Genomic DNA, 27356 nt, shown 5'->3' on the forward strand with positions numbered 1-27356 from the left:
AAGGTTCAACTTTTTATCTTTATTACACTTGCTAATGATTATATTATCTCTGTATCTCTAACATCTAAACTAATTCTAACATAAAAGAGAGACATATACAAAAAAGTATATGTAAAAAAAAGACAGAGCTTCATCTTCAAAAGAGGCATATATTGCTTTTCATATGTATTTTCCAGACTGAGTGACCCAATCACTGCCACTCACATTGACTGAATGTATGCCCTCTCATGAGCCATCTCTGCTACACAGTAGCAACTCTACAGGTATGGCATGGTTGGTTTGGTTGTCTATCACACCATAGAAAGTCTCGCAGTTGCAGTTGGCATGTAAACGCAACTTTGTGTTCAGCTCTAATAAATGTTTGGTTTGAACTGGCGCTTTTATTGCCAGTACAGAAAAGACAAAAGTCATGATACAATAAATTCTTTATTACAGTCGGTGGTAAAATCCAGACACTTTACAATGTCCAAAAATGAAAATTTAGCAAGACCGAAAATACGAAGAACTTAAGTATGCACACAGCATGAAACAGCAACCTGCAAATATTTGAAGCAATTCTAACAGTTTATTTTGTTAAATGTTAGCAACATTTGATAAAATAAAGGCTGAATTTCTTTATTCAACAAATAATGCAATTTCAAAATAGAAGCAGGGCACCACTGGTGGCTAACTAGCCAACTCATTATTCCCATAACAGGAAAGAAGAATGATACTTTCTAAATATAATTCTATGTTAAGAGTGATCTCACAATGAATTAACTAAACACCCTAAAAAACCTGCTGTCTAGTTTCCAAAGATTCCGTGGCCTTGTCAAGCCATCTCTCCCTCATGTTTCTTGATTAAACCACTTCCAGTCCTATGTCCATCCCACTTTGTTGCTCGATTGTCCATCTTTGGTGTTTTTAGCTTTGTTGATATCACATTTATGTCTGCCGGTTCCTCTGGTCGGCCGTTGGAGACTTTCCGATAAACTTTCATCAGGTCTCACTATGTAGCTCCTTCTTCTCTCGTCTGCCACACTGCTCAAAACATTTTGTACCTTTTTAAATATGGTATTGCCTTATTTGTAGCCGCAAATTATCATTATGTGAAATTAAGAAATGCCCAATGTTGCTTTTGTGGTTTTTTAAAAAAAATGGTGGGTATGAGGTGGGTTTTCTTAAAGGCGTTCCTCTCATGACTCATCTGTGATGTGACTCCGCAGGCTGATCACAGCATTAACAGACTGGCATCAACATAATAGTACCTACTTGCCATCCTTAGGATCCCAGCCGAGTAGCCTGGTATCCCTAGTGGAAAAGCCTCTAAACTGTACCGCATCATGTTGCACTAGGTAAGTACCAGTAAAAATGTGGCAATAGAAATTTGTTAAGGGTCTATTGGACTGTTGAAATCAAGTGGAAGACGTTTCACCTCTCCTGCTGTCCATGAAAAGACGGGCGAATTCTCATTGTCGGTCTCATATTCAGCTGTATTTAGAACTTCTGTCCAACGCCATTTGTCTGCAGGCTGGATGATGATGTTTTTGCATCTCTGGGGCGATGTTAGTGCCTTCCCCTCCTGGGCCTCAGATAAACATGACCTGAATGAATGAGAACCTACATGGAAATATTACCGTGTATATATATATATATATATAATATATATATATATACACACACACGGTACTAGAAGCCTCATCGCCTACTCGTTGAGATTGAATGTGCACCACAAAGCCTCAATGACGCTAATAAAATGTATATTTCTATGCATCCACTCAGCTGTTTCTACAACTGTGGAGTGTTTACAGCATGGACGTATGGACAACATAACTTTAAATCGTTTCCATCCAATTAAGATCCTTTGAAAATTAAGTGATTGGCCCTAATTTCCAATCATGTGATCAGATTAGGGAGATTCCTACTTAAAACAAGACCTACATTTAAAAAAAGAAAAGAGTTTAACTGGTTTTAATTTGACTTCTTGAGCATATTTTTTATGTACCAAAGCAACATCTGAGGCTGATGTTACCTGCATTCATCATGGAAAGTCATGCTGAACAACTCCCATTTTTTAAAGGCAAATATTGTGTTCTATCATTTATTGACTCAACTCAAATATAGGCGCAAGTGTAATTTCACCAGTGAAATTGATGTTTTAATCCAATACACTGGTATTCTGCTTCTGCTTTACTCTATTCATCAGGGACTAGAGCCCATCCGGGCATCGGACATGATTCAGTCCCCAGCCCGTCAAAAGATGCACAAAATCAATCGTACATCAAAAATAAATTTGGTGCATGTTTATGGTCTGGACTGTTCTTCCTTTTTATTGTCGGTTGATGAAAATCCACATTCTGCCTTTTAAAGGTGTGATGTGGGGAGAGCACGCCAGAATGGTATGAAACAATTGTGCTTAGTATGAAGGAACTCCAATCTGGTTTGCTTAATGTGAAAAATCCTATTTTGGTACATATTATGGTCAGTTATAATTATAATGTATTGTCATCGCCGTGTTTACCGCCACTGATGTGTGTACAACTTGAGTTTAGAGCACTTCCGATTGTTTAACATTAGCAAATTTAACATTTTGGCAGAGTGAGCACCATTTGGTGATTTAAAAATGTTAACTTGTTTCCCAATTATTATGTCTAATCTGGACCAATGGAACATGGATTGATTAGGAAATGATAATATCAAGAGCTATCTATTGTGTGGAGATACAGTATATGCATATTACAATATAAAATAAGATTTAATGTGTTGACAGAAGGGATTTTTTAGGAATTACTTCAAGTCTTCAGGCAATCATCCACATTAACCACACACATCCTGCTCTGCATAAAAAATAAGAATTGTTAAACATGTAGACTTGACTGAATAGATGAATAAATAGTCTTAGAGATTGTAGCATTTACACACAGCAAACAACCATCCAATCTTTTTTCTTTTTTTTCTTTTTTTTTTTTTACAAAATATTGTGACTTTTTATTAAAAATGTTGCAGAAAAAGTTTATACAGGTGTCCAGCCAGGTATATCTCTATTGTCACTTAAGGCAAAACCGCAAACAAATATAAGACCAACTAAGTATTTTTAAAAGTCTACATTGAAACCCTTCTTTTCTTGACTGGTCTGGGGGGGTGGCAAGAATATATCTTTTTTCTTGTTTAAATATAATTTACAAATAGAATAAAATCTTATGAACAGATTTCCATTTTTTTAATAGGATGCAAAACAAAAAAAGATATTTAATGGTTACTTTCATTGGGATTTTATAATAATTAATATATTAATATTTACACTCATTCACTTGTTTTGTAACCCAAAATATCACAAGCCTGGCACAATACTTTACATATTGCTAGCATATGATGATTTGAAATATCTAACATATAGTTCTTTACAAACATATCCAACTAATATTGTTTTGCAAAGGAATGACCGCCTCTTTTGACTTGTCTAAATAATACATTGCTGGTCACGCTGTGAGCTCAGGCAGTGCTGAGACTGCAAGACAGAAAAAGCCCACAAAGGAAAACTACTCAAAGCATGACAGAATGACAGAAATGAAGGGGTTTTAGTCTTTCTCAGAACTGGACACATGTCTGGAGATGGAAAATAAAGCTCTTCCTGCACATGCATTGAGTTAAAAGAAAGCAACGCACAAGATGTGTACAGTGGGTGAGGATGGCGGCACAATGCCACTCTGGAGGATGGGATTGTGTTCGCATTTTGGTCATATTGACAAGAACGTAAATAAAATGAAGTTTTAATCAGAGAAAATGAAGGAGATTTGGATATATATACACCTAAACAGAAAGCACAAGCTGAAAAAGATCTTTTTCTGCAGGTTTTTAAAATTCTCACACATAACTATAGTTTTTCTTTTTTTTTCTTTTTCTTTTAAATGCTTTTGTAAAAAGTTCTCATAAATACATTTCAGGCTTCGGTGTAGAATTCTGTGCCCAAGTCCAAAGGATGAATGATCGCAATAATGTTCCAGATGTTTAATTGTTGCTTTTCAACACCTGTCCACTTTCTCCTCTATTGTCTCTGTATATGGGGCATATTTGGCAGAGCGACCTCTGCAAAGGCTTCCTTATCATGTTTTCGTTGTAAGAATATTAACAATAATCCCCTGGTTGTCTTGTCTTTTGGTAAAACTCCTTGAGATGAAGCTTAGCTCCAAATTGAGTTATTACTATAGTAACATTCACATAGAATATTATTTCTTTTTAGACTGTATATTTTTTCAGAAGGCAGGATAGCAAAATAACATCTTCTGAGTTCTTTATTCTTCTCTTGGCTAATCCAGAAAGGATCCAAATCCATTCAGGCGTAGCGGAGCTATACCCGTGTGGTGGAGTGGCCGTGGGGTAAGTTGCTACTGTTCTGGCTGCCACCGAAAGTGTTGAAATTGTGCAGGGGCTGCATGCCAGCCAGTGTGTTGGGGATCATGGTTATGGTGCTGGGCGTCATCAGGGGGATGTCGTCAGGCGACCGGCGCAGGGTAAGGGTGTAGTCGGGAGGGCATGTGAGGCGCATCGTGTCGTGGGTCTGCAATGGCTCGCACTCGTGGTGGTGCTCGTGATCCAGCTGCTGCTGCTTCATCTGCAGGGACATCAGCTCCTCGCTCTGCAGGTGGGCCACATCATTGGCGGGGGAGGACGCGTTGGTCGGGGCGGAGTTACGCTGTGGAGTAGGAACACGCCTGTTGGTCTCATGCCGTCGCTTGTCTTTCTTGTAGTAGAGTGCGGCAAAAGCAAGGATGTTGAGAAAGAGCAGGGATGCTCCCACTGCAATGGTGACGCTGAGCTCTGTGGAGTAGTCCCGTTTGGTTTCAATAACAACAGTCGACTCGTCTGTCAGCTCTCCAGTCTTACGCTGGTCGCTGCTCTGCTTGGTGTTGGCAGGTGGAACCCCAGGGTGGCGGGTAGTGGACGGCCAGTTGTTTTTACCAGGGAAACGCTTGGTATACGGATATGGGGTGGTGTCTTGTGGAGGTATCTTAGTGGTGGTGGAGACGTATTGGAAAAATTCATTTATGTTATGCAGATGTGGAACAAGCTCCAACCAAAATGCCACCTTGGTAGCGCGGTAGTGGTCCCGGACTCGAGGTTTGAGGCCGATGTGAAGGTACAGCTGGTCTTTAGGGTTGTACTTAGTCCAGGCTACCTCCTCAAATCTGTTGGGTTTTGTGTGGATAAACTTAGTATCCTGTGGAACTGGCTGATTTGGATCTCTGAAAGAAAAAAATACATAAGTATGAATCAACTGTATGGAAGTAGACCTATGCTCCACCAACCCCGGAACACCTGTGACCTTGATGACTTTGGTCAGACAGTCTTTCAAAGGTGTAAAAGCCAATTAGTGTAAATGTCGATCATCTGTTTTGTCTGTCTTTGTGGTTTAATTTGAGCACTCAAGAACCATCGATTACATCTATCCAGGTTTAAACAGCTGTTTTTGGCTGATGTGAAGTCTTTTATCTTTCTTTAAAACAGCATAATATGACAGATGACTTATGACAGAACCAAAAGCCTACATTTTGTGTTTTATTCCCCTCAGGACTGTTTCTCAATGACTCATATTTTGAATACAATCACTCACAAACTGTCTTTAATACACAAATAATTTCACAAAACTGTCAGGACATCTTTAAACATCGGCAGGTCATTCTAAAAAAAAGAATTTCTGGGTTAAATCACTAAGAGTGTGCTGAATTTCCCACAAAATAATTTTGGCCAACGATAAGCTCCGTATTTTTGGAACGAAAGATTGAACTTCTGTGCTTTTGGTCTTAATCAGCTCAAATGACAATATCCAGAATTTGCCAGACTTGTGCGGGCATAGTCGTCAACTGTTACCGCCTAAAACTATAATCATTCACGTGCCAGGATTTGAGGTGGGTGGAAAAAGAGAGAATAATACCACAAGAAGGACTTAGTTGGGAATGTGCCGTGTACCTAAACACACCAATAAAGGCAGTGTCATTTTCCACTGCAATATGTGTTCATGAATGCTGATAAGTTCACCAATAATGTTTTGCTTGACAGTTTTGACAGGAATAACAGATCCTAATTTGCAGTGATGAGATTTGTTGGTAAGGAAGAGTACAATGTAGTGTGTCTGTTAAATGCATGTTAATGAAGAGGTTTGATTGACATCAAATGAAAATCTCTAAAGGAATCAAAGTTTTAATTCTACCTATGGCTTTGGATTCTTTGTCATCATGTGTGTTTAAATAGGATTCTAGGATGTCGGTGTCTATTTCTCAGGCTGGAAGGATGACAAGTCGTTATTCTTTGATGTAGTTTAGAAATTGTCAGCTATACATCAGTGAGACAGCCAACAAAAAATATAACATGGTTGCATGCCACAAGGGTTGCTATGGCACATACAAACATTTTAAATTGTGGCATTACTTTGTTTCTTTCTTTTTACAGACTCAATGAGCAATATTGCAAGATCTGCATAGCAACTGGTGGCTGGATATGGAACCATATTGAGGGCACTGCTGGCGTGTGGTCGGCCTGTTATTTTAGCATATGTTGCAACAATATGTCATGACACTTAATCAAAAGCAGTGCCTGAAGCCACGTTGCCTGCTCATTCTATAGAATATTGTGCCTGCATGTGTTTTGTACTTGGCCCACAGTCACATTTGATCGAGGTTACAGTTAAACATGTGTGTTTTTATATATTTGAATACATTTACAGTATTTTCTCTGTCCCACTAAATTCAGTAAAGGCAGCATTTGTCTGCCAGTGACACCAGTTTGTTTTGTCTATGTACAATAAACATTCTTGGTCCCATTATAGTTAGTAGAGTCACAATCTTTATTCCACCATAAGTATTTCATTTACCTTTATTGTATCACTTTAACCTGTTCAGTTTGCTTCCCTCCCACTAGCACCAGTCCATTTGGCTGTACAAGCAGCTTTTGTTGTTGTTGATGAATGAATGAACGAGAAATATGGATAGGAGCTCATTAACCCTTTTACCCTTTTATGGACATTATTTGTTTTTGTCTAGACTGACAGTCATTATGATATTAAGATTATATATATAATGTCAATATAAGTCGACAAAATGCCCTGTGGTGGAATAACTGCAGGCTGCAGACCCATACAGTGCACATAAATATTCAAACCCACACCCGGTGGCATTGTGTGTATATCGGAACTGCCAAACTTCTTTGTTCTGACTCCAAAAACTAGTTACCAATTGTCAGTGTGCTGTGATTCACGATGGGGGACTTTGTAAAGACTTGTTGACAAATGGCCACGCAGTCTGCAATGTATTTTCTTTCAGTTAGGCTCTTTAGTGGAAAAACAAAAGGAGACAAAGAATTCCCAGATAAGTATAAGGCAACTAGTCCCCTACTGATCATGCATCAGCTAGAAGGGGGTCAAACAGGAATTGGGAAGGATGTGAGATTGGTCAGAACCTTATTTGTTTAATCAAAGTTAATATTCTAAATAACTGGTCGGCAAACCCCCGTACATAGTGAATCTAAATGTGTAAAGGGCCAAATAAAGGAAAAATAAACAACCTAAATCATCAGATCCAACTCTATCCTAGCACCATGTGACCATTATATACTGTATATGGTTTTGATTAAACCACATTTGGTTTGTTGAACTTGTTAATAAAGAACATTTTCAGCTGATTCCAGCCATTTTTCAAATGTAACAAAAAAATATATACTTTGGATTTAGTGAAACAGCTTTATCATTTACATCATTCATCATGAGACTGTACTCTAACAAGCTTTAACAAGCTCTAACAAGTTTATTTTGTTTAACTTGCTTAATTCTGTCCTCCACATTAATCTTTAATATGTGTATAGCCTACACTTTGGTTGGGGACTGTTCTTCAATTGCCTGCTCTTATGTGTCTTTAAATGCAATATCTGTTCATGTTCAAGTCAGGTCATGTCCACCGGAGTCCACCTAGGGACACAGGGGTGCAAAATGGATGGATAGATGGATAGAAAGAAATTATGCTGGTCCTGATCAGTGTTTCTTCAGTTGCCTCTCCTGTAAAAGTTTGCCTGCCACCCTGTTAGTGCCACTAGGTGATACATTAAAGTTTCTCCTCTGTTGGTTTGGCTAAGTCAATTGTACATAGAAGTCAAACTGAATGACTAGGGGTTATAATGGCAACGCTATTTAAGACAAACTTAAATTGAGGTGAGGACAGAGAAAGGAAGAACAGACTCACCCTGTCTTTGCAAAGTTAGTCCAGTAGGTCATTACAACGGCACTCAGCATCACGTCATTCTTGGAGAAGTTGCAGTTGAACAGATCTGTAGGGCCAATCATGGGGATTCCGAACACATACGGCACTTCGTCTCCATGCGCTGAATCAGCCCAGCTGGGCTTCATGTCGCTCTGACAATGGTGGTAGAAGGCATAGAAATAGGTTGGTGAGCCATACTGGGCATGGAGGTCAGCTGTGGCCACTGCTGGTGCCACCCACTGGTGGTCAGTGAGCAAAGCAACCAGGGTCTTGCGCCGTGTCTCTGGGTTCTCTTTGTCCGCCCAGTCCGTGTACATGAATTTGATGGTCTCTCGAAGTGTGTCTTTACCCTCAGGGTAGCCATACAGATGGTCCACAAAGTCTGACACGGCAAAGTCAAAATCATTGGCAGACACCCCATCCTCGCTGTCTACGATGCCATCTACAAACTTAAAGCCCTCTCCCTGGTTGACTCCTAGCATGATGTCATAGTTGAGGAACTCCCCTTGTTCCATGAGGATCTGGGGGTCATCCGGGATGACGTCACCATCGATCACGGGCCCAAACGCGATATGGTATTTGGCAGGTGTGATATACTGTTCTATGAGCTCTTTGTAGTTCTTGTTCTGGAGGCACTCCACTAGGTCGATGGTGTCAAGCATGTTGCAGCCCACCTTCTCAGCAAGGACTCGTGTGTACTTGGCAGGCTGGTAGTTGACTGCCCAGCTGGATAATGCAGTGCCACTTTGTATGATAGCTTTCTGAAACAGATCTGAAAAAGAAGATTTAATTAATGGCACAAACATAGGCAAGGCTTTTTCAACAAGCGTCACATTATAATGAATTTACAAGGTGAAGAAAAAAAGTTTAATATTCATCTTCCGGCATGCATTCATTGAGACCCACGGCCCCAAACAAATTTGTTGGTACATTTAAAGCTAATAACTCAGTACAACTTTGCACTATGAAAAAATATATAATTTTCTCAAGCATATAACTGCAAATAGTTGGCTGTTTTAAAGGTTGACCTTCTGTCATAAATCCATTTGTAAATTTTTTTTATTTTTTTTTTAAATAGTATTTTATGCTTGTCACTGCTGATACCAGCCAAAGTAGCCCAAGACATCTACGATCTGTTGGGTTACTGTAGCTTGAGTTTATTATTATAATTGTATTTTTGAAATAAAACTAGAGGATGTAAAGTGATCCTGAAGCAACAAGAATTACTTTTATTTAATTATTATATCCGCTTTCATTTGATTCACATATAATTGAGAAAATGCAACTAAAAGCGGAGCACAGTTATGTTCAAGATAAAGCCAATTTTGTAAAAAACCCAAAATAAAATCAAGCAAAATAAAATTATGATTCTGAATGAGCATGTAACATTCAGCGTCCCTAATCAACGTCACAAAATATAAAAGATGTTTCCTTGTTTATATAGCAACACCTTAGGCTGTTTCCGCATCTTGGAATTCACGGACTGCCAGTCAGAAAGTAGGACAGAAAATATTGGGATCAGTTGTCTTTCTTTTCCCTTTTAGCGAGTGCTATTTCTACACATGCAAACACAGAGGCAGTGACTCAACTGGGCTGATTTGAAAAGTATGTTTGTGCACATGGTGCACATTTCCCCACAAGGCTTGGCTAGCAGAGAATGAGGTTTATCATCTGCTGTAGTCAGATGTGTATCAGCTTAAATCCTAACCCCCACACCCAGACACACAGAATGCCAGGGAGTGTTTTTATGAGCTTGGTATGTTTGTTGATTAACTGATATTAGATTTGCCATACAATAACACAAAGGATGTATTATATTATATATTATATTAAAAATCATACAGTGGCTGCTGACTTTTCTTCAATGTAAAATGTGCACAACAAAACATGCTTTTTATCTAAATTCCTCAAGTGCAATATGAAAAAGAGAGAATAAAAGACAGAACAACAAAACCTGTGTAAACACAAAGCCTGTGTCAGTCTGATTGTCTGTGCTAATCAGAATGGACCCGCAACAAAAGGTTGAATGTCTGTTTAGATTATTTTAAAAATAATGCTGAAATTTGTCACACAACAAACAAAAAATACACAGCAGCTTTTGTAATTTTCTTTTAACAATAGAAATACATATATTAAATTTTATTAAAATATTGATTTAAGTACGGTATCTAAACTGAGACCTTATGTGAGATCAGAAAACAGTCCAATAATCCCGTTGATTTACAAAGATAAATACTACAAATGAGAAATAATCACAGATAATCAAATATCCAAAAGGTATATATTTTTCCTGATGCATTTTAGATATTGATTAGTAGATATATTGTCATACTAATCAATATCTGTGTGTTTTTGTACCACTTGTTTGTGTTATGTGTTCCTGGTTTTCTCTCTAGGGGGCGTGGTGGATTCCCCTTGGTACCGTTCGCTGGAGACGTCACACCTGCAGCTGGATATCAATCAACACTTCAAAATCCGCTGCCTCCAGGTCACCAGCGTCTGATCGTTTCATCTGCTTTGTGGTACATGGGATCTTTTCGTGATTTGTGCTGTCAAATAACTATGTTTTCTCACGTCCCTTCCTAGGTCACCACTCGCCCCTCACTCGGAGGAACAATCAGCGCTTCTTGCACCTCACTTTTTCACCACTGTGCACAGTTATCTTGGCTAATTAAAGTCTTGTTTAAACGCGTTCAGCTGTTGTTTCTCTGCTTACAGGTCCTGCCTGAGCTGCATTCGTAACACGTATGTTGTACAATGTTAGAACAACAAGAAAGGAATGAAGGTTTTTTAATCTAGTTAAATAAATATCTACAGAGTTAACCACCATCTCATCTATACTAACTCTTCTATTGGGCAGCTACACAAACAGTTCTCTTTGACTAATCAGATCTTCATTTTCAGATTATCATTTTTATCTCCTTTTAGTATAATTTCCGTAAACTAGTAATTTGCTGAACTCGTGTGGTACTTTAAATGTTCTGACTTACTAAAGCTGGCTATGATAGTTGACAAGGTGATTCACACAACGCACATTTTAAGTAGAACAGAAGGTGAGAAGAATGCTCCTCTCCTGTGCGTGAGCAAGTATGACTGTGAGCGAATGCACGTACCTTCTGAGTAATGAGAGAGAGTGAGCAGACTGACGCACGATGCTCCGGCGCCAGAGCCAAAGATGGTCACTCGTTTTGGATCTCCTTTAAAGGCCTGGATGTTTTCTTTGATCCACCTGAGAGCCTGAATTTGATCCAGCAGGCCATAGTTGCCCTTGGCTGCCTGATCTCCAGTGCTTAGAAACCCTGGATTGATGAAAACAAACATGACAAGCACATTATCTCGGTTTTACTCCCGAAATCTTTTGGCCATTGATTGAAAATGCAGAGTATAAATGTTGTGATTTATTTTATTTTTTTTGCCTTCAATCCCAGAAGTGTATTCAGTCTTAGTTAAATTTGTGGCTGTGTGTATATGTACATATATAGACCCATATTATTTTAATATATCATAGCAGCACATGATATCAAATGTAGCAAAGTCATCCACTCCACACAGATTTTCTGGTGACAATGACCGACAATCCCTTGAGGCAGATGAGCAGTCACATTCATTGAGCTGTCATTTGATTGCACAGATGACCCCTCGTTTACAGAATGATGAAGTTATAGATGACGGATTAAAAGAAATCAGTGTATTGATGAATGCATGCTGAATACTTATAATGCCAAGGAACACGTTTTAAAAAATGAATGAGCATGAACATTAATGATCCTCTCGAGGTGGATTGGAGGGAACTCCGATATTATCAATGGGAAAAGTCCTCTAGAGTAAAAGCCAGTTTATTTTCCATTTGCAGAGAATGGACCAGATTGGAAAGGGGTTTGCAGAGCTCAAGAATAAAACAGTAAGGTGAATAAATAGAGACAGTAAATTAAAAAATAATTTGTCCCATCGATAGGCCATCAATCACCTGGGAAAAGTAAAGAAAGATAAAAACACATGTACGGACGCCAACTCTGGTACCTTGAGGCGTCGACCATGTGACCAAGAGCAGGGGAATGATTTAACGTGAGTATAATTAAATGTGTGATTTAAAGTTATGCACAGCACTAGGAAAGATATTGTTTAGATGCCTGGAGGAAAAGCACTTGTTCGAACGATGCCATCTGCCTGACGAGAGAGGAAAAGAGCAGTGGCAGGGTGACGGCTGGGGTCGTTTACACGAGGCACAAGCACGAGACAGAAGCCTGGAGCTGCAAATGACTTGAAGATGTGGCAGGTCAGTACCAGTGTCTTGTGAGCAAGATGGACAATTCTGTTCAGAGATTTCCTGTCTCGCACATTCAGCTTCCCAAAAGACACTGTAAGTGAGGAGGTAAGAGCACTTCCAAGAATGAATGATGAATGAAGGTTTTTTTTTTTATTATTTAAAAATGTTTTGGTTTGCACGCGAAAAAAAGCTATTGGAGAGATTTTAAAAAAAAATGATGCTGGCAATAACATCCCAGTTAAAGTTGTTGTTATTCATTGTTTGAGTGTATTAGTCCAGTGATAGTGGTGACATCAGCTTATTTCACAATAGAATTGCTTTGGAAATAGGCAGCGAAGTCATACGTGCAAAGACAAAACAACAAAGGACTCAGGATGCAGCCTTGCGGTCATCCAGTGCTTAAAACAACCTCATCAGACAGCAAGGTCACCAATTCTGACCCTCTGAGGTATTGAGGTTAAAAAACTAAAACTCCACTTACACACAGTATCACACAGACCAGGACATTGGTGTCATATTAAAGAGCTCTCTTTAGTATGTGATCTACAAGAAAAAATGACAATTTTATCCCACTAAAAATGAGGATACTTTGTACTCTTCTGCCCATTAGAGACCCATCAGAGAGCTGCTTATTGTGTTTTGCTCAATGGAAATACACCCTAGAGGGCATTACAGAGCATTTTGCTTATGTGCATTACATGAAAGCATCATTCTGTATTGGCTCTTATAAAGATGCACTGAAACCACTTTTTGTTTGCACACTGGAAATGCCACTGTGCACCTAAAAGCCTTTTCAAAACATTGTAATCATTTGTCATTTTTATCGAAAGAAATAAACCCTCTCATGGCACTACATATTTTGATGTAAGCATCCTGGATGTTACTACTGCCCTGCAAATAATATTAAAACATGATTATGACGACATAGCCAGCATTATCCAGTGAAATAATTATTGATCTTGTGACTATTAATTGTCTCTATTTTGCCTGGAAAATCCAGTGAATACCTGCCACATTAAGGTAATAACTGATCAGTACATGAGCCATTTCAATACCAAAAAGTTGCAAAAAGGTCTTTGCATTGAATTTCCCTCTTGGTTCAGAAATTGTCCAGTAGAAATTCCATCCATCCGCACCAACCAGCGTGGCGGGGGGCTTCACACCCAAAACCTATATATGAATTAGCAAATGTGCCTAAACCCATTAAGTGGTTCTCTAAATTTGGCCACTATGGGAAAACGAGGAGACTCCTTGCCAGCTCTCTGAGCCCCGTGGCCGTGCCTGGCAAAGGCGGTCGGTCCTCGCGAGGCTAACCGAGACAGAGGCGGCGTAAATGACAAATGGGATGAGGACCGCTGGGTAAGAAAGAGAGGGAGAAAAGAGAAGAAGTAGCCTGTGGCTCTGTGATAGAGTGCAGATCAGGTTTGTCATGGTGAGGTGGAGGGGATGATAAAGTAGAATGGAGGGCAGGGGTTTTCAGGGAGGATTACAAGGCCTTTGGCAGCCTCATGTCCCCTGTAGGTTGACCACAGGCCCTCCACATCACCTGCTTCCCCAGTCTGTCTCATTTCTTTTCATGTTGCTGTTATTGTTAGTGTCATCCCAGGCCCAAAGTCTTCCGGGGAGTAAGATTATTCAAATGTTCAGTTCAATGCAAATATGCACCAAAATATTTACTTAGTTCTACATCTTTAAGTGATTTTAACTTCAGAGGAGCAGGTTAAAAAATATTAGTTCTGTTTGGAACATATGGCAAGGGCTGACTTGGCGAAATAAGGGTTTTGAGAATTACAAGAAGGCTAAAGACCATATTCCGAGAGTAGATTAGTGCCTATACTGGAAACCACTAGCCATTCACTTCCACTGACAAGTTAAATGATTTTTCTTCAACCAACAGCATTTTAAATGCAGTAATTTTAGAAAAGAGGGCAGTTGAATCAGCCTGGAAATAAGCACACAGAATTAAAAGGTACATTACAAAGAAGGTGTCAGTGTTAATGTGAGAAATTGGAAATGTATATTAGAGAAAAAAATCCACGAAACGTTCAAGCAGAAATTTCCAGGTGAATGTAGTTACAATTCTCGAGTTTGTGTCACCTCCTTGAGGTGTTCGGCTCATCTATTATTAGCATGCGTCTGTCGCATTAACGTCACTATCTGACTGCTGTCCACCTTCTCCCCAAACGATGTCACATCCTCTCTTCTTTAATTAGTGGCTTTGTCTTTACAAGATTGAAAGTTTAATGTGCAGCTGTGCCAGAGAACAGCTGCTCTAAAGTCAAGTTTGCCACTGAATGTCACTTTTCACCAGATGTCACAGCATATTGGTGCCACAAACAGGAAGAGAGCTGCAACGCCGTGCAACATGTTCTCATCTGCCTGCTGGTAATTTGCAGTGCGTAGCATGCATTTGCAACATGTTATTTGTCTTTACCAATGCTTTATCTACTTCCTTTTGTTCTTGTATCCAGCTTTTATTGCTACGTTTGTGTTTGCGTTTATATTTTTCACATCACAATGTGTCCTTAGTGTGATGGAAGTCCATTAACTTTGTTTGAGAGCAACACAAATGTACAGATGATGTGGATCGTATATTAATTTGCTATTTATGTTCCATTTTTGATTTCTTTGTCTGGATCAAAACAGATGTCAGCAGAACATAGTGAGTGATCTTTCACTAAGGACTCCCACTGATAGTATTAATCAGCTATCAGAAAGCACAATGGTCCTAGCCAAAGGGCTGCATCGAGCAATGAGGTCTGAATGTATCATTCATTCATTCATTCATTCATTCATTCATTCATTCATTCATTCATTCAAAGTAGTGGTGAGTAATTTGTAATTTTAAAAGTCAAGCATGGTTCTAAAATGTAAGTCATCTTAATTTAAAGTGCAATGTTTTTAGTTCCTGGCTTCATTTTGTGCTAAAGTATTTGTGTTGTTACAGCCAGTTTGGAAAATACCAATAATATGATAAAAATGAAAGAATGAAATTGGCTGGGGATATAAAAAAAATAAGGTCATACTTACAATCATGGGCAAATGAATTATAAATAGAGCAACATGTAGTTAAAAAGAACAATGATTTAAGCTGTATATTATCGATTCAATGTGTCCATGATTGCTGATCCATACAGCAGCACACATTCTTTATCACCCTCTCCTGAGTGGAGTCGCTGGGCACAACGACAACATGAGAGTAATGCTATTAATTCGGATAATCGTCCTGGACCCTCCCAGATTAAACGTTAATTATCTGAGGGAATGATGGGAAGGGAATAATGAGGGACACGTTGAGGAAAGTCAGCTCAGCCAGTCAGGGGCCACATTTGGACGTGACTTCCCTGGGTCATATAAGGCCATTGTGAAGATAAAAATATCATGGCCTTTCCTTCCTGTTGAGGCAAAATGGAAACGACTAAACCACCTTAGCACAGGTTTCACTGGAGGGCTCGCTGGTCCCATTACACATGCTGATTATTGATGTCTTCATTTGGAAAATATGGACCATTCTCTCACCTCTAGAACCTCTACGGGTCTTTTCTTTTAAAAAAAATAAAAAACTTCAATGTTTTCCTTACGATTGCAGAAGAACCTGTCCTACGACCCCAAGGAAATTTTAAATTTCCCCCAGGTAAGTAGAATTATACTATTATAACTACTATGGTATATTGCAAAATTTGATGCCCGTGAAGGTCCATACCAGGAGGATAAATGTTGTTGTCAAAATCCATTTAAACAAAATAAAAGTGCTTCATTAGCTATAAGTTCCAGTTCAATCACAGATGCTTTGGTGTGAATTTATCAGGGAGTGAATTAAAAGTGTAACTGGACCATTTACACTTTTTACATTTCTTCTCATAAATTACTGATGTGGCTGAAGGTTGGGAAATCTCTGAACTTTTGGCAAAATATAATATAATCAACAGCAGGTGGCACACTTTAAGGGTTTCCTTCAGATAAATGTCACATATCCTCAGCTGTTCCATTTTATGTATATGTATTTAGAATATCCACAAAAACTAAAGTCTGTATGGAAGAAAATTCCTTAGCCTAGGTTTGGGGATTCTCATGTCTATTTCTCTCTTTAATCCAATGAGTTGATTTCTCCGGACCCGAGTACCTCATTTGCAAAAAATTAGCTATGCCTTATTTCCCATCGATTTGCGCCCACTGTAATTTTTGCTCTAATTACATAAACAGACTCTAATTAAGACAACTGAATACATTCACGTGGGTTTTGGATCCCTCTTCACCCTGTTAATGCAAATGATTAACACCAAATGACTTCGCTGTCAAGTCTAAAAATAACTCATTATGCTAGTTCTACTGGCGCACCAAAGATTGCCTGTATTCATGTCTACAGTAGCACCCCTGAGAATACGGTACAAAGATTCGCTATTTCTTTGTATTAAAAACAGCCTCAAAACACCAACAATGCACAGACTTTGTGTTATACAGAGGCCATAACTGTACAGTGTAAAGCAAAGGAATTTTAATGACAATGAACGTTGGGCTTCAATAAGTGTGGCATGTGTAAAAAAGTTCAATAAGAGTTATAATACATTGTTGAATAAGGCCACCAGAGATCACAATAAAAAGAAAAATACAATTAGAAAGATCTTAGGCTTCCCATTGACGGTCTCAAACGCCCCTTCGCAGCTTACAGATGTAGCCTACATTAATTAAATTCCTTTTTATAAAAACATTTTTTGAAGCAGGTAAATATTGTTGTCTGATTTCTCTTTGTGTTGACTTTATGATGAGAAAACCATTGATGATATAAAAACAGCCACCCAATAATGGCGAACGGTTCCTCTCAGCGTTGTTTACTGCGACACTGAGAGACTCGAGTTTCAGAGAATCAGAAAAAGGAGCGCCGAGTTCATTAGCTGATCCAGTCAGTTTGGGCACGGACACAACAACTATAACGTTGTTTTGCATGTATTCTGGGACTGTCTGCAGCTTGGTGATCACCGGAAAGAACACACAGATGAGCTCCAACATGATATTTTCTTCAGTTGGGCTCAAAGACAAATCAAAGAAATATTACCTATTTTTAAAAAAAGTAAAACTGATCGATAAAAAATATAATTTTTACACCTGCCAAAAATAGTTTCTATGTCTTGTCTTGTCATATCTGTTTTGCACCATATGTCTGAAAATATATGATTTCAGAATGGATACATCAGATAAACATGGTCATACCTGATCTTGACTCTTAGAGGACGTTTTCACCTTGTTGTAAATCCTTAATATTTTCATAAATGGAGCTGAAATTGAAGTTATTTATGCTATATAGTGCTATGCTATATAATCTATCCTTGGGTAAATGTTGTGAAGCCTCAGTATTTAACCAAGTAGAGGAACCTGCGATCATCTGTTTTTTGGTTTAAGTTGGAGTTTTTTGGTGTTGGTGAACATGGTTGATTAAATTGCTACTGTTTCTCTGTTTCTTTCACTGCTCACCTACTCACGGTGATCCCACCCACTCACCTTATGCTCTCAGTCTCACACGCTGCACACCCCTCCGTTCACAGAGGGACGCCACCACTCACATAAAACTGGTGTGAATATACAGCACATTAGTAAGAGCAATTATTGGTCCATTATAATTGTCTCAGGTTTGCTTATTGGATCAATATTGGTGTTGAAATATGATCCATACTGATATGATTGCTAATATAACGAGTTATGATTCTACTTTGTGTGTTTACACGAAAACATAAAGAAAACCATGAACTTCAATAACCAAAAATGATATAATATTAAACTGTACATCACAGTAGATACATGTGATTGTTATTACTACAATTTGTTGTAGAAATCATATTTCCAAACTGCAGCTGACAAATTTCCGCTATGATATAGATACTGTCATATAATGATATGAATGATATAGAACTGGAAATTCATTCAGAACATCCCAGTGTGCTACAAATCAAAGGAAAGCAAACATACTGTACTTCTTAGGATATGCAAAGTGGCAGCCATTGACAGAAACTAGGAAAAGGGATTGGGAATGTGCCAGAGAGACATCCTGCTACAGCAAGGCTCTCTCGAGTGTGGAAAAGCTCAATTTGTTACACATCCATTCAGCCTGGGCACTGCCCGACTGATCCACCAGCGTATGTTCATTAAAGTCTATGTTGCTAATTACATTCTATTCAACATCGATGGGGAGAATTTTGCACAGTTGACAAAGTAGGACAGTTCAAGCAGTCAGTGACTCTGCCGGCATTCCTGTTGTAAAAAGATACTTTTACAGTCGGTTAATAAAGGAAGTTTACTTGCCTTGAAGTGGTAAAACAGTGGCAGCAGCGTCAGAGTGGTCCTTAACCACAATTATAAGTTTAATAGCTAAGAATTTTAAAAAGAAATAAAATAGATTGATGTTACAAGTAGTGTGAGCATTTCCTCCAAAAGCTTCTAAAATGACCTCTTAAGTCAAATTTGTTGCAAATTAATATAATGCAATGAAGACCTCGAGCCTTTAAAAAGTGAAAACCCCTTTAAATGTGCATATGAGTATGTAGAGATGAACTTTCCTGGGTGCATCTTGCTTTTACCCAATGACAGCTGACAGATGCTCCACAATCCAGGTTAAACACTGGCTGTTTGAAAGGCTTTGATTATTTTGATCAATAACAGTTCGAATTAGATTCATTACTGTCAGGCAGCAGACGAGAACCCAAGAGCGACACCAGAGTTCGGTTGAACACAGCTTTATTATCAGGAACCGAAGGCAGACAGGATATTCCAGGGAACAGGCAAAACAGAGTCGCCAGAAACAGGCAGGGTCGAAACCAGGAAAACGGGCAGGCAGGAAAACACTGGAGAGTCATGTGGAACACAGAGGACGATCTGGCAGGGAGGCAGCGTAGGGCAGGGAACTATAAGGGCTCTTGATTACTGATTTGCCCCAGGGGCGCGGAGTGAGCGAGGACACACGGGCGGAATTGCCCACAGCTGTGACACATTACATCCAAATCCATGTTAATTTCAAGGATTATGCTTTGAAATGTGCCCTTGCCGTCCCTTGTGCATTGCAATGGCGGCTGGAGGGTGTCCGTAACTTATCGTAGCTAAAAAGCATGAATCTAAAAACCAATATCAACATAAAGAACGTGTCATATCAATCAAAGTGTCTAACTTCCAGTTTCTTTCTTCTTTGTGCAATGATGTCCCGAAGGAAACAGCGCTGCATCTCTTTTTCATCCTACTGTCCACCTGAAGGGACACACTTGCTGACAGATCTGAATTGTCCTGCTAAGAAAAAAAATGTCGAAATCAGCCATCCATTCCTAAATATTCCACATTTTCTTTGCCTTTGTCCCTCACCCACTCCAACCCATCTCCCTCTGAGTGGGGTTGGCAGGCTCCTCTTTAGATTTCCAAATTGCTCCCAAAACCTAGTCAGCCATGGTAGAGCCGCACCCGACAGAGGACGGTAAGAGGGCACAAAGACAGGAATAAGTTTCGGAATTGAAGCATGCAGATGCTTCGTCCCAGGAAAAAAAAGGGCATTTTAAAGAGAACAAGGTGGTAAATTAACAAGCTGACCTTCATGACACTCAGACAAGGACGAGAAGACCATTTCTAACAATTTAATGAATACTGTGAGGTGATTTTTCATTTGTATGTAGAGCTTCTGTGGTCGGGATGTAAATGATTTCATGGACTACCTCCTCTCAACATTCCGCCCTTCTGATCATCTACTTAGTACCTTTAAAAAAATAGAAAGTCTAAAACAAAAAACTCAAAGGCCTGATTTAATTATCACTCTGCTTTAGCTATTTTTAGCTTACGGGATTGATCAAGAGGGTTAGGGTTCAAATCCAGCTCAGGCCCTTAATGACCTTCTTGCCCTCCAGATGCCCTGCAAAGCTTTACTGCAGATGTTTGTTTGTTACTAACATTAGATATAAACTCTGTAAAATAGGCCAAATATGCAGCTTATCCAAACATACATTTTGCTAAATTCAACACATCCTCTCAAGATCCTGCGCATAAACACTGAACGACATGGCCTCCTTGATGATTCGTGACATAAATATAAACAATACAGTCAATTTCCTGGCAAATGGTACAAAAGCCAATTTTTCTAAAAAACAAATCCATTTCCTGTGGATTGTTGGCACTATTACATGCCGAATGTGAAGAGAAATACAGATCCTTTACTCATGCTTTGAGGGTAAGGGATTAATAATATCCCCTCTAGGATTGTACGTGGAGTGTGCTTTGCAGAGATATTGATGGGTGTATAAGATTGTTGCCATTCTTAAAGGTTGTGTGCGTTCTGGTTTCCTTTAGGTTTTTTATTTTTTTATTTGGATATATATATTTATACCAAGTATAAACCAAGTAAATATTCAAAGAATAGTGTCTTTTTGTTTAACATTCGTCTCAGTTTGGCTTCCATCATGTTCTACACAATCTCACCAACATCCATCTGTACTGTAAATGACAAATTAAAGTCTGGAGTATTGACAGAAAGATTTCAGGTAACATTATAACCTCACATCCATACAGATTTATGCTATCTCTGAATGTGTCAGTTGAAAAAAGTGGCATGCGGCAATAGAGAGGAGGTGGAAATTTGAGTGTGCAGGCAGCGGTGAGGCTTAACAAGCTTTCAGCTCTGACCCCAGCTGTGCTTGGCCCCCTCCTCAGCATACATATTGCAGGGCTGTGTGATGTGTGACAGAGCTGTCACAGGTATCAAGCCTGCATGGCACAAATCCACCGACTGTGAAGAGGAACGAGTGGTGGACAGGCGGAAAGGGAGGCAAATAAAGAAGGGGAGGGGAAGGAAGGGAAATGAGATGGGTCTTTATTGGAGTGACAGCACATCCAGGTGGGGGACAACAGTGTGACAGTGATGGCGCAGGCAGAGCACCATCGCCTCCCCACAGCCGGAGCTGTTCTCCGCTGTTTTGCAGCGTTTGGCGAGCGTTAGCATACTTGCGCAGGACTAAAGGACACCATTTCACATCTGCACACACGGTAGCACGGCACGTGCACATTCACAGCGCAACCCCACAACAGCACTGGACACACATCACCGCTCAGCTAGATCTGGGTCACAAGGCATTAAATCCCCCTGTTCATCAGCTGCCCTTATGAACACGCACACGCCAACGCGTGCGTGCACATTGAAATGCTGTCACTTCAGCACGTACCATCTGTCCTCCAAAAGCTGGACTGTGAAATCCATCAGGGTCTTACAGGTCATTGTGCTGCCAGACACACATGAACTATCCAGCTAACAACTCTCAGGGATAAGATGCAGTTACATGGCATTCTTCAAATGGCGCACAAACATTCTGAATCATTAAAAAAGCTAATGTGGGTGGTGTGTTTTTATACTTCAATCGCTTACTCCTGCTAGCAGCATCACACATATTGTTATGCTGCTGTAGTATTAACAAATGAACCATATATGACTTGTTTAAATTCATTACTATTTGCTTTCATTTCAATACCCAACTGGAATCAAAGGCCATTGCTAGCTTATGGATAGCTATATAATACTCCTCCCTCACATACATTGGAAGCTGGTACCTTCCATGTCTACCAACTCTTATCACCATCAGGTCACTTACACACAGTTAGCAGCAAAAAGTTGATCAAAATTGATAAAATTGCTTTGATATGCATTCACGTGTCTCCACGTATTGCGCCACGTAGCTTTTTTAGTCAGCTTGTTTGGTTCCTAGAGCCTGACAGAAACACTACTATACTAAATGTTAGCATATATCATATGTTGGGGGGGGGGGGGGGGGGGGGGGGTTACAGAGAATGCATTTGGTTATTTAGAATATGTATTATTTTTATAGAAATACCCTCGGAACAGCCAACGAAGGGTTGACCACCACATCAACCACAGTGCCAGGCCCTCATTCATCTTCTCTGCAGCAGAAACTCTTGTTCATGCATTTCTCACATCCAGACTGGACTATTGCAAATGGTTTACCATCCACACTCCTCAATAACCCTCAATACATCCATAACTCTGCCTACATCCTCCACAACCTGCACTGACCGATTCCCCATCACACATCGCATACAGTTCAAAATCCCCGTCCTTACACACAGAGCACTCAATAACCAGGCCCCCTCCTACCTCACAGACCTGCTCCACTAGCACACCCCCTCCCTGAAGAACACATCCTCTCACCACCTAGACAGACCAATCAATGAACCTGGGGGTGTCAGGGGGGGCGTCCCCATCTGTACAGCATCTGCACACGAAAACCCAAATATTTCTGAAGGAATTTCAGGGGAGGGAAAAAAAGAAGCTCCACCGCTAGCATCCATTGTGGGACAGAAGCACTCCATTCGTTCGTTCTTCCCCACTTGAGAAAGATCGATGAGCAGAGATGAAAAACTGACCTTCACCATAAAACACAGAGAACTGACATGTGTTTAGTTGACAGTTACTTGTTTTATTGAACCCCACAGCTGTTTTATTTCTTCCTCTTTGCTGAAACTCCTAAATCTAATTGAAGCGGTTCAGTTGGGAGCAAAAGGCAGAGTGGGGCGAAGAGACTGCACGTCATAAACAATCAATACCTGTGATTACATATCAATTTTACTCCCAAGGACACCGAGAGAAGCAGTCTTGATGTCTGTTTTCCTGAATGACCTTTTTTTCCCTTGTCCTACACTCAGATCAAGTAGGCAGAAGTGGAAGACAGCAGATCAATAGCGAGCTTACATGCAGACAAAGCAAATCACTTATCTCAATCATAATGGGATAAATTGTTGGTCATTTTAAAGAAAATCTTTTTTATTCTATTCCATCCTATGGTGTACAGGACACACTTTTTTCCTTGACTCCTTTTTTCTATAAATCCCACTAATCAGCACGTGGTGGCTAGAGCTCAGAGCAGGTTGGCTACTAATCGTACAGTTCACACTTTGATTCCTGACATCCTGCATTTTGTCCTTGAGCCAAATATTCATCTTTGATGGGGCCAGATCAAAGTAACACCATTTGAAACCCCAAAATTTCAAAGTGCACTCCAAATGAATAGGAATGGGAACGGAAATGAGGGCAAAAGAAAGCATCTGAGCAAACAGAGCTGGAAAGCACTCGGAACAGCTCCTCCGTGTGTCCTCTTCAACCCTCCTGGTGTGATATTTTAAACACTTGGCTGTGAAAGAGTCTGTTATATCACTTTGACAGTGATATAACACAAATTTCAGTCTGTATTTGCAGCAGCCAGGTAGATTTTTCTTTTCACTTTGTTTGCAAGTCTCTTCGGGTAAAATGAAATAAATCAAACTTGACATTTTAAACTTTAATGAATAAAAAACATTTTATGAAAAAAGTAATTCAACGTGTTGGGGGGAGGAGGGCACTTCTCTTGAAAATAATTAAATGGTGTTCTCCTCAAAATTTGATTTATTTACTATTATTTTGGTCTCGTTAATATACGGTTTGAGGTCCCAAAATAACTGGCAAAAGGTTCATGTCCAACTTTACGACATCAATGTCCAAGTATTATTTTCCCTCCGGCATCTGATGCTGGCATTGAAATAGAGGCATTTAAATGGTTCCAAACCGAAAGTGCCTACTGGGTGCATGTGTGGATATTGTCAGACAGAACTACTAACGCCTCCTCAGGAATCTATTAATTATTGATATATTTTAATGTATTAAACCTGTCCGCACTCTACACACACTGTAACCACCTTAGAGTAGCTCTCGTGATAGAAACATGAGTCTGACATGTTTGAAAACTATTAAGAACTTGAGCACAAGCAAGGAAACATAACATGTAAACTTTATTAAGATGAAATGTGTAGTTTGGGAAGCAGTGCACACGTATCTCACCTAGAAGCTAGTCTTGTGAGTTCCGGATGAAAACAATGGCTTTTCAATTACCTTTTATAATTGTTAGTAATTATGTTAAAACTCCTTATTACAGCTTCTTCCCAACTGAGAAGAAAATGGAAGGTGTCTTTGTCTAAATATAGCTGGCCAACATGACAAGCTGAAGTGGCGGGAGCCATCTTGCATCTCTGCAGCAGGTCCACCACAGTGCATGGTTGTCAAGGGTTACGAAACAACTCTAATCCTCTGTTGTAGTTGACTGTGAATTTAGTGTACAATGTAATGCACAGAAGCATAGATGCACAGGGTTTGGAATTCAAACGAAGGTGAGTTAAGGGGCTCAGACGTTTGCTAAGCTAGTGTTTAACCGAACATTCTTACTGTCAGACAATCAGCTCATACATGCAGGACATGTGTGTTGACACATTTAGGTCATGGTATAGGTAGAGCAGTATTACAGGCAGGGACATGCAGTTTATGAGCATAAGGATGGATGCATTTATTAGGCTTTAGATAGGTTAATTAGGAAGAGAAGCTGCAGACACCACCTTATGCCTCCAGAACATCAAAGCGGCATTGGCCCACTTGGTGATCGGCCATCTCGCTCTTCAAATGTCTCTGCCCTCGAGTTGTTGAAGCGACGTTGCTCTGTAATCAGCTTTGCATCTGCTGAAAGGTCCAGCCCCACAGATATCATGCAAATGAGCCCAGTCTTTGGTGAAGTGGGGCTTTTTGATTAGGCCTGATTCATCCTGGAGGTCCACCGTTATGTAAGCTCGGATCATCCGGGCCTGGGCCAAGGCGGAGCCGCCTCTCCAGCGGCCTCACAGAAAATGAAATGCTTTCCTTCACATCACTTGTAGCAACCAATTGTTTGTGTGGACTCCCGCACAGACGAACCAGGAAGTAATCTCTTCCTGAGTTTATGAGATACCTGGGGATGTGCACCTGGGTAACTGTGCATATTGCTCCTCTTCACACAACACCGGTTTTTTTGTTAGTCTTTGAAGCATAAGTATGAAAGACTGTTCACCTGAAGCAATCAGTATGAGATTCTCAAAACAATCCCAAAAGATTTGAGATAAATTGACACACTGCTGATATGTATGATACATACATATCAAAAAGAAAGATGGTAGCTTGAGATGAATTCACGCCATAAAATTTGAATGAATTGCTCAAGGTTGGTCACGCGCAATCATAGGCTTGTGTCACAATGATGCGTCAGCTACCGCTTGTGGAACCATTTCTGTCATAATTATTTATGGAGACCTGGGCTGGATTATGTATGAACAACAGGGAGGGTTATGCGTAGTATATCAAACACTGGGGCAACAATCATTCATCAAACTGTCTCAAGCCATCAAGAATATGATGGATTTAACATGAAACGTGCTGGTACAGAGAGAAGCTAGGACTCATAATGGATGGTTCTCACAAAAAATAGGTTTAACCATAAAGTCCTGACAGTCCTGAGACCTACGGAAGCACGTAGGCACTTTTGTACTTAAACTGATGCTTTGAAAATGTGTGAATCTGGCTTACGCTGTTACTACAGACTAACCACAGTAGGTCTAGTAGACTAACCACATAGGACTTTAATTAACCTGTGGTTTCCATTTTTTTAGTGATTGACGTCCTCAACAGGGCAAAGAGCAACTTTAAAGCTTTTAAGAGCAAAATGAACCATTACTGCCTGTAGCTGATGTGGGAAAAAACAGCACAGCAGCAGCCATTATAGGAAGTATAGATAGAAAATAGTCCGAGTTTCCTCATGTTTTTTTCCATTACTCACTTTGATATGAGATTTTCAATAATTTCCCTTTTTCATTTACAGGGAAGTAAAGTGTTTTAGTTTTTATCTGTCATTTTAAAAGGTGCACCTGCTTTTGATGCACCAGCTGTCCGTGAGAGCTGAATGAAGATAGATTTAGCCTTTGTGCAGAAATTCCGCTCTTTTGCCACGGCAGACACTGAAGGCGATTCCACACTTGACAACGACAGCTGTATATTCAGACCTTTTCATTCATTAGAATCCCACCTGTCAAGGTAATCACCTCTTTTTAATGCCATTCACTTTATGTCAGCTTACGTCTTTTCACCTCAGTTCTCTCTCAGATGTCAGGTCACTTAGTTTGGACAAATATTGGCAGAAAACAGCATTTCTAAATATCCCCTTTCGTCGATGAATCACAACAACAGTCCCCGGGCAAAAAAAACAAACCCTGACCCATTTACTGACATCACAAATATGGTTTTATACTGTGTAAAGAGCAAGTCATTAACGCGGGAGGTCAAAAGGTGCACCACCAATGGAAAACAGGTTATGGACTTTTCAACTTAAATGTTCTTGGCCAGTCTTGAATGGACATTGACAACTGGAAACTTTTCCTCGAGGCTCTGTTTGTAAAAATTGGAGCACAGTTTATGTTTTCTGATCCCCTAAATTCCTACATATATTGACTTGACTTCCGAGCATTTCACCGGTTCACGCTGACATTCATGCATCTAAGCTGCAGCTTTGGGAGCTATTTTTGGTTATATTGTCTGGCTCGGGGACACTTTCAGGTGTAATATGCAGCGGTCTGCATCTAATCAATGATCTTTGTATGGAACAAGAACAATGTGACCTGTTAGGAATTGCTTGTATCCGTGTTTCTTAGTTTACTGTTACCCTGCTCTCTTAGTTTACTGTTACCCTGGTCCCTGCTCATCAGTCTCTGGCGGGGGGGGGGGCTGATCTACATCTGGCTGTTGCTTCCACCTTCATATCTGCACAAAGTCAATCTTCTCACTTCCTCAGCCTAAGACAAGCTCACTCCTCAACTCCTCATCAGTTCGTTGTTAAACATGTTGGCTTCTGAAAAACAGTATTTTGGATTATTTGCCTCTGCTCTGCATTCGGGGATCACACAACTGACCTTTTTCCGTCTTTTTAGTCCTATGCAGCATTGCCCAGCCTCGATTTCTAAGCCTCAGCCATCTTCAGCTTTGTGTCACTGCTCTATTTTTTTCCTCATTA

The 27356-nt window shown here is 39.9% G+C and overlaps 1 protein-coding gene and 1 long non-coding RNA gene across 4 annotated transcripts in view; one reads left to right on the forward strand and one right to left on the reverse strand.

Moving 5' to 3' along the window:
* Positions 1-407: 407 nt before the first annotated feature.
* nlgn4xa (neuroligin 4 X-linked a) overlaps positions 408-27356 on the reverse strand; it is a 63045-nt gene continuing 36096 nt past the window's right edge. For all 3 annotated transcript variants that reach the window (XM_057026127.1, XM_057026129.1, XM_057026128.1), the window contains 3 exons: positions 11339-11524; positions 8208-8997; positions 408-5222 (listed from right to left, as the gene is read on the reverse strand). In XM_057026127.1, coding sequence (XP_056882107.1) covers positions 4328-5222; positions 8208-8997; positions 11339-11524 — 1871 coding nt within the window. In that variant the 3' untranslated portion in view covers positions 408-4327. The remainder of the gene's footprint in view (positions 5223-8207; positions 8998-11338; positions 11525-27356) is intronic.
* Positions 1212-10917, forward strand: LOC130522109 (uncharacterized). Its single transcript, XR_008949555.1, has 3 exons — positions 1212-1334; positions 10622-10713; positions 10812-10917. It is a non-coding gene; the product is annotated as an uncharacterized LOC130522109 (long non-coding RNA).

Source organism: Takifugu flavidus, chromosome 3 (assembly GCF_003711565.1).
Source record: "Takifugu flavidus isolate HTHZ2018 chromosome 3, ASM371156v2, whole genome shotgun sequence".
Taxonomy (NCBI): Eukaryota; Metazoa; Chordata; class Actinopteri; order Tetraodontiformes; family Tetraodontidae; genus Takifugu; species Takifugu flavidus.